The sequence below is a fragment of the Cyprinodon tularosa genome, unplaced genomic scaffold, assembly GCF_016077235.1.
Source record: "Cyprinodon tularosa strain WSP-4 unplaced genomic scaffold, ASM1607723v1 ctg979, whole genome shotgun sequence".
Taxonomy (NCBI): Eukaryota; Metazoa; Chordata; class Actinopteri; order Cyprinodontiformes; family Cyprinodontidae; genus Cyprinodon; species Cyprinodon tularosa.
In genome coordinates this window covers 1-15,000 of record NW_024039761.1, presented here as the reverse complement: position 1 = coordinate 15,000, position 15,000 = coordinate 1, and the positions used below count along the sequence as shown (strand labels likewise).

Here is a 15,000-nt window from a genome sequence, read left to right as displayed (position 1 = left end):
GATGGATGGGTGGGTTCATAAATCCTGTTGGTCTTTCAATATTCTTTATACGTTTTATGGTTTTAATGTGAGTGAATGTGAAAGTGAAAACTTTGAATACTTTAGTAGTATTTCCTCCCATATGGCAGTACAATACTTTGCTAATATCCAGTGTGTTTACACAAATACATCTATGAAAGTTATAAAGGCATCAATGGTAGAATACATGGTGACCCTGTCCTTTGGACTTGTCTGTGGTGACCCTGTCCTTTTGACCCTGTCCTTTGGACTTGTCCGTGGTGACCCTGTCCTTTTGACCCTGTCCTTTGGACTTGTCCGTGGTGACCCTGTCCTTTTGACCCTGTCCTTTGGACTTGTCTGTGGTGACCCTGTCCTTTGGACTTGTCCATGGTGACCCTGTCCTTTGGACTTGTCCGAGGTGACCCTGTCCTTTGGACTTGTCTGTGGTGACCCTGTCCTTTTGACCCTGTCCTTTGGACTTGTCCGTGGTGACCCTGTCCTTTTTACCCTGTCCTTTGGACTTGTCTGTGGTGACCCTGTCCTTTTGACCCTGTCCTTTGGACTTGTCCGTGGTGACCCTGTCCTTTTGACCCTGTCCTTTGGACTTGTCCGTGGTGACCCTGTCCTTTTGACCCTGTCCTTTGGACTTGTCTGTGGTGACCCTGTCCTTTGGACTTGTCCATGGTGACCCTGTCCTTTGGACTTGTCCGAGGTGACCCTGTCCTTTGGACTTGTCTGTGGTGACCCTGTCCTTTTGACCCTGTCCTTTGGACTTGTCCGTGGTGACCCTGTCCTTTTTACCCTGTCCTTTGGACTTGTCCGTGGTGACCCTGTCCTTTTGACCCTGTCCTTTGGACTTGTCTGTGGTGACCCTGTCCTTTGGACTTGTCCATGGTGACCCCATGGTGTCTTCAGGTCAAAGGTGGACCACCCAGAGCCGTCTCTGGGCTCAGTTAGAGCTGCATGAACGTTCTTCCCTCTCAGTGAGGTTTCTGACCATGGGGTCCTTTGAAGGTCTCCTGCTGTCTAGTTCTGAGGTGGTGTTCCCCCCACTGGCTTCACTGCTGACCCGGGTTCGAAACATGCTGTTCATGAAGCGCCGCACCTCCCTCCTCACTGAGGCGGACAGCAGAAAGAACATGATGGGGTCCAGGCAGCTGTTCAAAGCAGAGAATACTAGAGAAATCTCATTGAATTTATCAGCCAGGTTCCTCCAGTAACAGCTGCTGTCTGTGATCTGGGTTTTTATGTAAAACCCTCGGAAAATGTGGTACGGAACGAAGCAGACGATGAACACGAACAGGATGAAGAAGGACTTCCTGGCGATTCGGCTGTAGTGGGACGCATTAGGCAGATTTGAATTCTGATGGGATCTCTTTAGGAGCTTCTGGCCGATCTTTCCATAGGAAACCATGAGAGCAGTGAAGATCAGCCAGAAGACAACCACTATGAAGAGTTTGATGGAGGCTTTCCTTACGTCTGTCTTCCTGTAGTGGAAACATCTAAAAAAAAAAAGAAAAGCTGATCAGTCACAACCTGAACAAAACACTCCACCTTTGACTAGGACTCGATTCTATTCAGTTTATTTCTATAGCTCCAATTCACAACACTTTCCAGTTCACCAGATCATTGATTCAAAGTTTTCTATCTAAGGAAAACCAGCTGATTGCATCGACTCATTGACTCTTCAGCAATCCCTCACACTAAGCATGCTTGTAGCGACAGTGGAGAGGAAAAACTCCCTTTGAACAGGAAGAAACCTCCAGCAGAACCAGGCTCAGTGTGAGCAGCCATCTGCTGAGGCCCACTGGGGTTCAAGGAGACAGAAGCAGACATAGAAAAAGAAGCATAGATACAAAAGGCAACTGTCAACCAGCTCCACAGGCGGCCCCGTCCAGGAAACACACAGCCAGACAGACGAGCTCCGAGCCAGCTCCCATGTCAGAGGATGAAGAGAGCACATCCAGTTAGTCACAGTCAGAGAAACAGGACTACACTGGAAAACAGGCCAAGCTCCAACATCTAGAAACAAAGGTGTTGATGGCAGCAGCACAGCTGATATTTCTCTCCAGGATGGAGTCACAGCCAAACAGGAACAGACCAGATGAAGCTACTATGAGAAAAAGCAGAGAGAGCAGAACGTTAGAGATTGAACTAACAGATTCTGCAGAGTGGGAGAATAGAGATAGAATGAAGCAGAATGATGAAAAAGGGGTCCCTATGTCCTCCAGCAGTCTAAGCCTATAGCAGCATAACTATAGAGATAGATCAGGATAACCTGAGCCACTCTAACTAGAAGCTTTATCAAAAAGGAAAGTTTTAAGCCTAGCCTTAAAAGTAGACAGGGTGTCTGCCTCACGGACTAAAACTGGTAGTTGGTTCCACAGGAGAGGAGCCTGAGAACTAAAAGATCTGCCTCCCATTCTACTTTTAGAAATTCTAGGAACCACTAGTAAACCTGCAGATTGAGAGCGAAGTGCTCTGTTAGGAACATCAGGAACAATCAGATCTCTGATATCAGATGGAGCTTGGCCATTTAAGGCTTTATATGTGAGAAGGAGGATTTTAAACTCACTTTTCTGTAGATTCCTCATAATCTTCATAAACGACCACGGGTATCATCAGAGCCAGGGAGACCAACCAAACGAAGGCGCAGACCACCATGCTCCGCAGCGGGGACTGCAGCTTACTGCGCGTCCTGACGCTGCCGTAGATCCTGAGGTAGCGGTCGACGCTGATCAGCCCCAGCAGAGTGATGCTGATGTACATGTTCATGTAGAAGAGGTAGCCCACCAGCTTACACAGCCAGCCCACCAGCTTCCACTGGTTCCCAGACACGTGGTACTGGATCCTAAACGGCAGGCAGACGATCAGCAGCAGGTCCGCCAAGGCCAGGTTAATGAGGAACACCCGCATGGAGTTCTTCTTGGAGTGAACGCAGAGAAACACCCAGAGAGCCAGCAGGTTGCCAGGGAGACCCAGGATGAAGATGGCGGAGTAGAGCGCCGCCAGCGGCGTCCGGAGCAGTTCATCATCCACACACCCAGAGATATTTGTGTTGCTGAGGGTCTGGTTCTCCATCCTGCAGATCAACTTCAGTCTCTCCTCACTTCTTCACTATTTGCTGCTCTGAGCACATTTTGACTTCCTGCTTGATTTGTGTTGCATTAATTGAGCAACCCATCAGCTGTGGTTTATGGCCGCAGCCCCTCCTCACCGAAGCCTCTCTGACTCTTTGTGGCTAATGGGGGGTAATTTACTGCAGGAAAGTAAAATGAACTCACCTTATCTCTGAGATCTGCACATCAGGCAGCTTCCTCTCTGTCTGTAGATGAAACTAATCCAGTCTTTGAGTCTGTAGACACAATAATCCACGATAAAAGACTCTGATCTTGTCCTTGTGTTGCTGCACATTTAACTACAGCTAAAAAGCAAAGGAAATGAGAGCAGATTCTTCCTCCTGCTGCCACCCTGTTCATGATCTCCGACCCGCCGCGCTCTCTGCAGCGCAGAGAGAAGCGCTGAACGATGTGATGTTGAGCAACAATAAAGACTGAATCAGGCTACTCCCCCTTGCTGTCACTCAGCAGGCAGAGCGAAGGCTTCTCTCAGGGATCTGATTACAGCCTGGATGTAGAACAGAAATGACACCCAGATTACAGATTACTGCAGTTTGTGTCACCAAAATTAGACAGTAGTGAGAGGGAGGGGCTCAGCTGGCAGACCAATGTCCACACATAGGTTTTCTGGGAGACTGAAGCTGAATGGATGGAGGTCAAAGGTCAGCACACATCCACAGACGGTCTGGTTGGACCATTAGCTCCATGTTCAGGAGGCCTATGGTTGTCAGGGTTACGGGCGGTGGTCAGGGCGGGGTTAGGGTTACGACTAAGGTTGGGATTAGGGTTTGTTGGGCTCTGATGCACAGCCCTCCCAGAGGTCCATATTAGCCCGTTTCCATGGTGCTGAAACTATCAGTGCTGGTTAATCAGTCCTAACAGGGATAGATATACAAAATGGTATGTGTGTCATTGTTTTTGTTCCCATATGAGGACCATTTGCCAGGAATATGATACAGTTGGGGGACTCAGGTAAAAGTGGGGAGCAGCTGGTCTCGTCTGCATTAGAGATGCGATGGTAAAACTTAGAGCATTTAATGAATAGAAGTCAAAGAAAAGTCCCCACTAGGATAGAGAAAGCGGTTGTGTTCTGTGTGGCTGATGCGTGGGCGTATCTTTAGTCATATTTCTATGGATCATAACCCTCTCATCACCTCTGTCCCTCTGCTCTCCTCCTCAGCCTCACTGCGTCCTGCTGGCGACCAAAGAGAACTCTGCTCCGGTCAAACTGGGAGGGTTCGGCGTGGCCGTGCAGCTGGGAGAGTCCGGCTTGGTGGCAGGAGGTAAAGTTTTCCCCCCGTGGCTCCAGGATGGAACCTCAGCACAGAGGAAATGATCAGGAACTGGATTTTTCCTCAGAATCTTAACCGCTGATGGATTCTGGTGGGAAATGCTGTGAAACAGATACTGGTCATGGTTTCAGTCACAGCGGCATGTTTGAACCTGTTTGCTCCTCACCGGGACGGAAACAGCTTCTCTCACCTTTAGCTGCTAACAGAGCTGTCTGACTATTCATCTTTATTCCTCCACTATAAATACTGCTGTTTAAAACACTTTTATAGAAGTAAGAGGATCAACTTCAGCTTTTTACTCCAGTAAAAGTGTAAAAGTTCAATTTTTAAAACTAGTGAAAGTATAAAAATAATGCAGGAACAATCAGATCTCTGATATCAGATGGAGCTTGGCCATTTAAGGCTTTATGTGAGAAGGAGGATTTTAAATTCTATTCTGGATTTAACAGGAAGCCAAGGAAGAGAAGCCAGGATAGGAGAGATATGATCTCTCTTTTTCATTTTCATTCTGTGACGGGGAATAAACTAAACTTTTTCCTTCTGCAGCTGCTCAGCGACAGAGGAGAGAAAGGAGAACTGATTATTTAAAATGTATAATTAAACTATCTGATAATGATCTGCTAAAGTTAACCCTTCTTCGGGGGGGGGGGGGGGGGGGGCTGTTAAAGTAATCAGTTAAATTAGGCAACTTCAGAGAGTAATGCAGAAAATACAAACCTTTCAAATTTAGTGTATTCTTGGTTTAATGTCAAATTGCTGAGTATATTTTCAATGAAATGTTTTATTTCTCAGCATATTTAATCTGTAAAACGAGGTAGAACCTGTCAGACTGCAGCTGGTCCTGAAAGGCGTAGAGGACAGATCTGAGTGTGTCTGGGATCCTGCAGTCCAGCAGGTCTCAGGTTGTAGGAAAAGTCCTTATTTCTTTATTCAGATCCAAACCCTCCCAGTCCTCTGAAGCTCTGCTGCTCATCGGGTTCTTCTGGTTCTTCTCCAAATGGTCCACCTGCTGTGAGCAACCTAATGAACTATTGCTGCTGGTTCATATTACCAGCTAATGCTTGCAAAAGGAAGTTCCTCTGAAAGTGACCACAAATAGGAAGCTTGAAAAGCAGGAAAATGAGCTGAACCTCTGCTTTGAGTTTTTTCTTTTCTAACGTGACTTCCTCTTTGGCTTTTGTGGATATTTATATAGCTGCCACTTCTCTAATTTGTCCTCTACTTGATTCATTTCCTGGTATGCTGAGGGACGCTGCAGCCTGCAGAGATGCCACGCTTCTTTCTGGTCCTTTTCTTCTGGATCTATGTCTGTTTTCTGCAATCATGGTGAAACTAAGAAAGGGAACAAACTTTGCATCAGGCTGTTTGTGAAAACGTTTCCTCAGCTTCCATCAAACATTCGTTTGTTTTCTCAATTAATTTCTGCTTCCTCTGCGTCGCCTAGCAACATTTCTGGACGCATGAAGGATTTATCACAAGAAGGAGCAAAGGGTCTTCATGTTAGCTGCTCCCGTTAGGTGCTACCAGTTAGCTGCTCCCATTAGCTGCACCAGTTAGCTGCACCAATTAGCTGCTCCCGTTAGCTGCTACCAGTTAGCTTCTCCGGTTAGCTGCGCCCGTTAGCTGCTCCCGTTAGCTGCACCAGTTAGCTGCACCAATTAGCTGCTCCCGTTAGCTGCTACCAGTTAGCTTCTCCGGTTAGCTGCGCCCGTTAGCTGCTCCCGTTAGCTGCACCAGTTAGCTGCTCCCATTAGCTGCTCCAGTTAGCTGCTACCAGTTAGCTGCTCCCGTTAGCTGCACCAATTAGCTGCACCAGTTAGCTGCTCCAGTTAGCTGCTACCAGTTAGCTGCTCCCGTTAGCTGCACCAATTAGCTGCTCCCGTTAGCTGCATCAGTTAGCTGCACCAGTTAGCTGCTCCCATTAGCTGGTCCTGTTAGCTGCTTCCATTAGCTGCACCAGTTAGCTGCTCCTGTTAGCTGCTCCCGTTAGCTGCTCCCATTAGCTGCTCCAGTTAGCTGCTACCAGTTAGCTGCACCAATTAGCTGCACCAATTAGCTGCTCCCATTAGCTGCACCAGTTAGCTGCACCAGTTAGCTGCTCCCGTTAGCTGCACCAATTAGCTGCTCCCGTTAGCTGCACCAGTTAGCTGCTCCCGTTAGCTGCACCAATTAGCTGCTCCCGTTAGCTGCACCAGTTAGCTGCTCCCATTAGCTGCTCCCATTAGCTGCTCCAGTTAGCTGCTCCCGTTAGCTGCTCCCATTAGCTGGTCCCGTTAGCTGCTCCCATTAGCTGGTCCTGTTAGCTGCTTCCATTACCTGCACCAGTTAGCTGCTCCTGTTAGCTGCTCCGGTTAGCTGCTACCAGTTAGCTGCTCCCGTTAGCTGGTCCTGTTAGCTGCTTCCATTAGCTGCACCAGTTAGCTGCTCCTGTTAGCTGCTCCGGTTAGCTGCTACCAGTTAGTTGCTCCCGTTAGCTGCACCAATTAGCTGCTCCCGTTAGCTGCTCCCGCTAGCTATTCCCATTAGCTGCACCAGTTCGCTGCACCAATTAGCTGCTCCCGTTAGCTGCACCCGTTAGCTGCACAGTTAGCTGCAACAGTTAGCTGCTCCCATTAGCTGCACCAGTTAGCTGCTCCCGTTAGCTGGTCCCGTTAGCTGCTTCTGTTAGCTGTTACCGTTAGCTGCACCAGTTAGCTGCTCCCTTTAGCTGCTTCTGTTAGCTGCTCCCGTTATCTGGTCTATAGCTTTTTCTGTCAGCTTTATCTGTTAGCTGCTCCTGTTAGCTGTTTCTGTTAGCTCCTATTGTTAGCTGCTCCTGATAGCTGTTTATGTTAGCTGTATCTGTTAGCTGCTTCTGATAGCTGTTGCTGTTAGCTGCTACTGTTAGCTGCTTCTGATAGCTGTTGCTGTTAGCTGCTACTGTTAGCTGCTCCTGATAGCTGTTGCTAATAGCTGTTTATGTTAGCTGTGTCTGTTAGCTGTATCTGTTAGCTGCTCCTGTTAGCTGTTTTCATTAATTCAATTCAATTCAATTCAGTTTATTTATATAGCGCCAAATTCACAACACATGTCATCTCAAGGCACTTTACAGTTCAACCAGATCATACAGTCAAATTGATACAAAGTTTTCTATCTAAGGAAAACCAGTTGATTGCATTGACTCATTGACTCAAATACAATCCCCCACACTAAGCATGCTTGTAGCGACAGTGGAGAGGAAAAACTCCCTTTTAACAGGAAGAAACCTCCAGCAGAACCAGGCTCAGTGTGAGCGGCCATCTGCCGAGGCCGACTGGGGTTCAAGGAGACAGAAGCAGAGATACAAAAAGCAGCTGTAAAAGGCGGCCCCGTCCAGGAAACACACAGCCAGGCAGACGAGCTCCAAGGCAGCTCCCATGCCAGAGGACGAAGAGAGCACATCCACTCAGTCACGGTCAGAGAAACAGGACCACACTGGAAAACAGGCCGATCTCCAACATCTATTAACAAGGGTGTTGATAGAAGCAGCACAGCTGATGTTTTTTTTCCAGGATGACGTCACAGCCAAACAGGAACAGACGAGGCAAAGCTACTCTGAGGAAAAGCAGAGAGAGCAGAAGGTTAGAGATTGAACTAACAGATTCTGCAGAATAGGAGAACAGAGAGAGAATGAAGCAGAATGATGAAATGGGGGTCCCTATGTCCTCCAGCAGTCTAAGCCTATAGCAGCATAACTATAGAGATAGCTCAGGATAACCTGAGCCACTCTAACTAGAAGCTTTATCAAAAAGGAAAGTTTTAAGCCTAGCCTTAAAAGTAGACAGGGTGTCTGCCTCACGGACTAAAACTGGTAGTTGGTTCCACAGGAGAGGAGCCTGATAACTAAAAGATCTGCCTCCCATTCTACTTTTAGAAATTCTAGGAACCACTAGTAAACCTGCAGATTGAGAGCGAAGTGCTCTGTTAGGAACATAAGGAACAATCAGATCTCTGATATAAGATGGAGCTTGGCCATTTAAGGCTTTATATGTGAGAAGAAGGATTTTAAATTCTATTCTTGATTTAACAGGAAGCCAATGAAGGGAAGCCAGGATAGGAGAGATATGATCTCTCTTTTTTATTTTCATTAGAACTCTGGCTGCAGCATTTTGGATCAGCTGAAGGCTTTTAACTACAGTTTGTGGACTTCCTGATAGTAAAGAATTACAATAGTCCAGCCTTGAAGTAACAAATGCATGGACTAGTTTCTCAGCATCACCCCTGGACAGGATATTTCTAATTTTTGCAATGTTCCTCAGATGAAAGAAGGAAATTCTAGAAACCTCTTTGATATGGGATTTAAATGACAGGTCCTGATCAAAAATAACACCAAGATTTTTTACTTTATTATCTGAAATCAGTTTAATCCCATCCAAATGAAGTGACTGACTAATCAGTTTCTTTTTCAGAGACTCTGGTCCAAAGACTATAACTTCTGTTTTGTCTGCATTCAGAAGCAGAAAGTTAAGAGTCATCCAGGTTTTTATGTCTTCAAGACATGCCTGTAATCTATGTAATGGGTTAGCTTCATCTGGATTTATAGACAGATATAGCTGGGTATCATCAGCATAACAGTGGAAATTAATCCCATGCTGTCTAATAATTCTACCAATTGGGAGCATGTATAAAGTAAAGAGAATTGGTCCTAGCACTGATCCCTGTGGTACTCCACAGGTAACCTTTGAGCGTGTTGAAGATCTATCATTAACATGAACAAACTGAATTCGATCAGATAGATAAGATTTAAACCAGTCTAGTGCTGTTCCTTTAATTCCAACAAAATATTCAAGTCTTTCTAAAAGAATATTATGGTCAACTGTATCAAATGCAGCACTAAGATCCAACAGGACGAGCACAGATACAAGTCCATTATCTGAGGCCATGAGAATATCATTAGTGACTTTCACCAGAGCTGTTTCAGTGCTATGATGAGCTCTAAAGCCAGACTGAAACTCTTCAAAAAGTTCATTATGGTGGAAGTGATCGCAAACTTGTTTGGCAACTACTTTCTCAAGAATTTTGGATAAGAAAGGAAGATTGGATATAGGTCTATAATTGACCAAGTCATCTGGGTCAAGAGACGGTTTCTTAAGCAGAGGTTTAATTACAGCAATCTTAAAAGCTTTAGGTACATATCCCTGTAACAGAGATAGATTAATCACATCTAAAATGGAGGAGGAGATCAAAGGGAATACCTCCTTAAATAACCTGGTTGGAACTGGATCTAACATACAAGTTGAAGGCTTAGATGAAGACAATAATTTTGCTAATTCAGAGAGTTCAACTGGATCAAAGCAGTCTAAACCCGGTTCAGATTCCATGACTACCTCAGGTACAATCGCGGATAGAGGAGTGCTTATGATCTTATTTTTAATAAGATCAATCTTATTTATAAAGAATCCCATAAAATCATTGCTGCTAAGAGCAGGTGGAATGGACGGTTCAACAGAGCTATGGCTCTGGGTGAGTTTGGCAACTGTATTAAAAAGAAATCTAGGATTATTCTTATTCTCCTCTATTAATGAGGAGAAGTATGCTGCTCTTGCTTTACAAAGGGTCCTCTTATACAGCAGTAAACCATTTTTCCAGACTAGGAAGGACTCTCGCAGGCCTGTGGAGCGATATTTTCTCTCCAGTTTCCTAGCATTTTGCTTCAAAGTACGCAGCTCTGCATTAAACCAAGGAGCAAGCTTTCTATTTTTAACGGTTTTCATTTTCAAAGGAGCTGCGTTGTCTAAGGCAATACGCAGAGAACTAGCAACCCCATCAACAAAATCATCAACCTGTGAAGGGGAATAAGCTAAGCTTTTGCACTCTGCAGCACTGCTCAGTGACACAGAGCAGAGAGAAAGTGAAGCAGATTCTTTAAAATTTATAACTGCACTATCTGATAAAGATCTACTAAAATTGAACCTTCTTTTGGGGGAGGAGAACTCTGTTAAAGTAATCCTGAAGGTTATTAGAAAGTGGTCAGAGAGGACAGGGTTGTGAGGAAATCCTGTTATTTCTTCACATTCTATGCCGTATGTCAGCACAAGATCCAAAGTATGAAGATGAGAATGCGTGGGACTATTCACATTTTGAACAAAGCCAATAGTGTCTAAGATAGCATTAAAGGCTGCTCTTAAGCTATCGCCTTCAATGTCAGCATGGATGTTAAAATCTCCCACTATGATGACCCTGTCAGTATTAGCTGCTCCTGATAGCTGTTGCTAATAGCTGTTTATGTTAGCCATGTCTGTTAGCTGTATCAGTTAGCTGCTCCTTTAATGCTAACATTTAGCCTCAGTGCGAGTCCAGAAGGAACAAAGAAGAAGCCAGCAGGCGGCTCTCATAGAGGAACACAGAGGACCGTCCGGGGCGGTTTGGACCAAACAGGGAAAACATTTTCTAACCTTTCTGTGATTCTGAGACATCTGAGAGATCTCCATAATATTCAGAACAAACAATCGAACTGGTTTGATCCAGCCTGAGCAGCAGAAGGTTCATCTCCTCCTCTTCAACAAGCTTCCTACCTGGTTGCCATAGTAATGGTCTAAACAAAACATTTCTCTCTCATTCATAAGCCTAGCCTAACCTATAGGAGTAAGTAGAGTAAACTATATAACATTTGGAGGAAATAACCATGTTGTTGTATCTATGCTTCTTTTTCTATGTCTGCTTCTGTCTCCTTGAACCCCAGTCGGCCTCGGCAGATGGCCGCTCACACTGAGCCTGGTTCTGCTGGAGGTTTCTTCCTGTTCAAAGGGAGTTTTTCCTCTCCACTGTCGCTACAAGCATGCTTAGTGTGAGGGATTGCTGAAGAGTCAATGAGTCGATGCAATCAGCTGGTTTTCCTTAGATAGAAAACTTTGAATCAATCTGACTGGATGATCTGGTTGATCTGGATCTATAAAGTGACCTGAGATGACCTGATGTGAACTGGAGCTATAGAAATAAACTGAATAGAACTGAATTTGAAGGAAACCTTGAGGGATCCATTTTGCGTTGCAGATTAGAGACGCAGCGACATCACCAGGCACCATCCAGTGAGTGGCAGAAAATAACCACTCCACCATGGTGAAACACGGCGGTGGCAGCTTCATGCTGCGGTGAACCCATGATAGAAAGATGGGTCTGATGATTGGAAGGTGCTCAGAAAGCAGATGTTCCAGATGTTCCTTCAGTCAGGCTCTGAGTCGGAGCAACAGCGGCACGCTCATGATGATGATGATGATGATGACGCTGCTGAGACGCCTTGTTTCCTATTTCCTGTCCACAGCTGATCAGTTTCCTGTTTTCTTTGACCATCTCTCCAGCAGCTGATAAAACAGGAAGTTCCTCTTATCTCTGTTGTGTAATATCAGAAGAGGAAATGTGCCGCATCTGTTCCTTTACCGACCCGTCTCCCTCCCCCCCGCAGGCCGGGTGGGAACTCCTCACTTCATGGCTCCTGAGGTGGTGAAGAGGGAGCCGTACGGTAAACCGGTGGACGTGTGGGGCTGCGGAGTCGTCCTCTTCATCCTGCTGTCCGGCTGCCTGCCGTTCCACGGCATCAAGGAGCGACTGTTTGAAGCCGTCTGCAAAAGCAAATCCAAGGTCAGCGCCGGCCCGCTCCATCTGGGTCAGCGCCGGGGGCGGGTCAGCGCCGGCCCGCTCCACCTGGGTCAGCGCCGGGGGCGGGTCAGCGCCGGCCCGCTCCACCTGGGTCAGCGCCGGGGGCGGGTCAGCGCCGGCCCGCTCCACCTGGGTCAGCGCCGGGGGCGGGTCAGCGCCGGCCCGCTCCACCTGGGTCAGGGCCGGGGGCGGGTCAGCGCCGGCCCGCTCCATCTGGGTCAGCGCCGGCCCGCTCCACCTGGGTCAGCGCCGGGGGCGGGTCAGCGCCGGCCCGCTCCACCTGGGTCAGCGCCGGGGGCGGGTCAGCGCCGGCCCGCTCCACCTGGGTCAGCGCCGGGGGCGGGTCAGCGCCGGCCCGCTCCACCTGGGTCAGGGCCGGGGGCGGGTCAGCGCCGGCCCGCTCCATCTGGGTCAGCGCCGGCCCGCTCCACCTGGGTCAGCGCCGGGGGCGGGTCAGCGCCGGCCCGCTCCACCTGGGTCAGCGCCGGGGGCGGGTCAGCGCCGGCCCGCTCCATCTGGGTCAGCGCCGGCCCGCTCCACCTGGGTCAGCGCCGGGGGCGGGTCAGCGCCGGCCCGCTCCACCTGGGTCAGCGCCGGCCCGCTCCATCTGGGTCAGCGCCGGGGGCGGGTCAGCGCCGGCCCGCTCCATCTGGGTCAGCGCCGGCCCGCTCCCAGCAAACACTGAATAATCATTAGATGGCTAAACGCTCTAAACGTGTTAAAAGGAGGAATTATGTTGAGCTGCATGTTCATTGCTGCCTCTGGAAAAGTCTTTGTGTTTCCAGATGAATCCCCGCCAGTGGAGCCACATCTCAGAGAGCGCCAAGGACCTGGTGAGGCGCATGCTGATGCTGGACCCTGCAGAGAGGATCACCGTCTACGAGGCGCTGAACCACCCCTGGCTGAAGGTACGAGCTACGAGTCAGCAGAGCTCCAATGAAGCTCACCTGGACAGGTCCTTCCTCTCTCAGCAATCCCTCTATCATCGGCTCTAATCTAAACTCTGGACTCTTCCACAATTTACAGATGGAACCAGAACAGTTCTGGTTCTGGTTCTGGTTTGGTTCTGGTTTGGTTCTGGTTCTGGTTTGGTTCTGGGTTAGGGTTAGCTAGAGCTGCTCCATCAGAAACAGGAAGCGCTGTAACGGCGGCGAGTAGGAAGCTGCCGCCGCTCCTCTGCTGGTTCCAGATGTTTGGTTCACAGGAAGCAGCTGCTTTCACTGATCAAAGGTTAAATCCGGCTGGACTGACAGAACGCGTCTTCTTGTTCTGGGTGTTTCTATTCGCTCCTGAATTATTCAGCTTCAGGCGTGTTTCCATGGTGAGGATGAGGATGGTCAGATTACCAAGAACCAGAAGAGTTTGGCTGCGACGCCATAATCTGTTCCTCCAACATTAAAAGCAGCCAATCAGAGCCATCTGGATCTCTCATAACCTTCTTCCCGTTCTGCTTCACATCATTACACATCACTTCCTGCCTGAGTCTGTTCTGGATTCTGTCTGGATTATTTCTGTCTGGATTATTTCTGTCTGGATTATTTTCTGTCTGGATTATTTCTGTCTGGATTATTTTCTGTCTGGATTATTTTCTGTCTGGATTATTTTCTGTCTGGATTATTTCTGTCTGGATTATTTTCTGTCTGGATTATTTTCTGTCTAGATTATTTCTGTCTGGATATTTTCTGTCTGGATTATTTTCTGTCTGGATTATTTCTGTCTGGATTATTTATGTCTGGATTATTTCTGTCTGGATTATTTTCTGTCTGGATTATTTCTGTCTGGATTATTTTCTGTCTGGATTATTTTCTGTCTAGATTATTTCTGTCTGGATATTTTCTGTCTGGATTATTTTCTGTCTGGATTATTTCTGTCTGGATTATTTCTGTCTGGATTATTTTCTGTCTGGATTATTTCTGTCTGGATTATTTTCTGTCTGGATATTTTCTGTCTGGATTATTTTCTGTCTGGATTATTTCTGTCTAGATTATTTCTGTCTGGATATTTTCTGTCTAGATTATTTCTGTCTAGATTATTTTCTGTCTGGATTATTTCTGTCTGGATTATTTCTGTGGGTGGAGAACCTTTAGAGGACGTCCCTCCATGTTTTAACTAGAAGTTTGAGGCTGAACCTTTTGAACTCCTGATCTCTGGCAGCTCCAGATTACCGCGTCTCCAGTTTCCTGGTTTTCGCAGCTGTTCTTCAGAACATGTGTTCCTGCAGAGGAAGCCATGAAGCTGAAGAGCAGAGCTTCTACCAGCAGCAGGTTGTGAAGGTTTTCTCTCTTCTTGGTGCAGGAAAGGGACCGCTACGCTTACAAGATCCACCTGCCAGAGACCGTGGAGCAGCTGAGGAAGTTCAACGCCAGACGGAAGCTGAAGGTTCCCCCCGTCCTGCTCCACGTCCTTCAGAAGCTCCATGATGAGCCCTCTGGTGTTAATGCTCCTCGTCTCCTTTCAGGGAGCGGTGCTGGCCGCTGTGTCCAGTCACAAGTTCAACTCCTTCTACGGAGACCCACCAGAGGAGCTCCAGGACTTCTCTGAAGACCCCACCTCCTCAGGTGCCACATCTGGATCAGCTCCTGTCTGACTGCTCACCTTCTGCTCCTCTCCAGCTGCTGGAGAGACACAGGAAGTGACCTGAGGGACATTGTCCCATAGGCTACGTTCTCACTGCAGACAAATGTGGCCCAAGTCTGATTCCTCTCCCCCTTAAGTGACTCGTTTCTTTCAATGAATCTGACTTTTATATCCGATCTGAGCCACATTTCAATGCAGTTTTACATCCGACACAGATTGGATCTTTGGAACCTGACTGAAGATTAGTGTGACGATGATGACCTGTCTGCAGCAGACAGGGCTAGCGTTAGCCCCGGATGCAGCAGACAGGGCTAGCGTTAGCCCCGGATGCAGCAGACAGGGCTAGCGTTAGCCCTGTCTGCTGCAGATAGGGCTAACGTTAGCCTGTCTGCCAGACA

The 15,000-nt window shown here is 47.6% G+C and overlaps 2 protein-coding genes across 3 annotated transcripts in view; one reads left to right on the top strand and one right to left on the bottom strand.

Annotated features, from left to right (window-relative positions):
* Positions 1-14,637, top strand: part of LOC119777026 (peripheral plasma membrane protein CASK-like) — a 64,429-nt gene extending 49,792 nt beyond the window's left edge. Inside the window, exons 6-10 of one of the 2 annotated variants that reach the window (XM_038275762.1) lie at positions 4,300-4,402; positions 11,832-12,007; positions 12,811-12,933; positions 14,321-14,404; positions 14,484-14,637. In XM_038275762.1, coding sequence (XP_038131690.1) covers positions 4,300-4,402; positions 11,832-12,007; positions 12,811-12,933; positions 14,321-14,404; positions 14,484-14,612 — 615 coding nt within the window. In that variant the 3' untranslated portion in view covers positions 14,613-14,637. The remainder of the gene's footprint in view (positions 1-4,299; positions 4,403-11,831; positions 12,008-12,810; positions 12,934-14,320; positions 14,405-14,483) is intronic. The other variant, XM_038275763.1, reaches the window with a different exon arrangement.
* Positions 539-3,668, bottom strand: LOC119777028 (probable G-protein coupled receptor 34). The gene is made up of 3 exons (XM_038275764.1): positions 3,285-3,668; positions 2,576-3,082; positions 539-1,502 (listed from the first exon to the last, which is right to left on the bottom strand). Exons 2-3 carry the CDS (start codon positions 3,079-3,081, stop codon positions 950-952), a joined length of 1,059 nt encoding a protein of 352 aa, XP_038131692.1. The 5' UTR covers position 3,082; positions 3,285-3,668; the 3' UTR covers positions 539-949.
* Positions 14,638-15,000: the final 363 nt, after the last annotated feature.

Coding starts and splice junctions, on each gene's coding strand:
- LOC119777028 (XM_038275764.1), bottom strand. CDS start 3,081: ATGGAGAACCAGACCCTCAGCAACACAAATATCTCTGGGTGTGTGGAT. Junction 1,503..2,575: donor TATGAGGAATCTACAGAAAA/GTGAGTTTAAAA, acceptor TTTTTTTTTTAG/ATGTTTCCACTACAGGAAGA.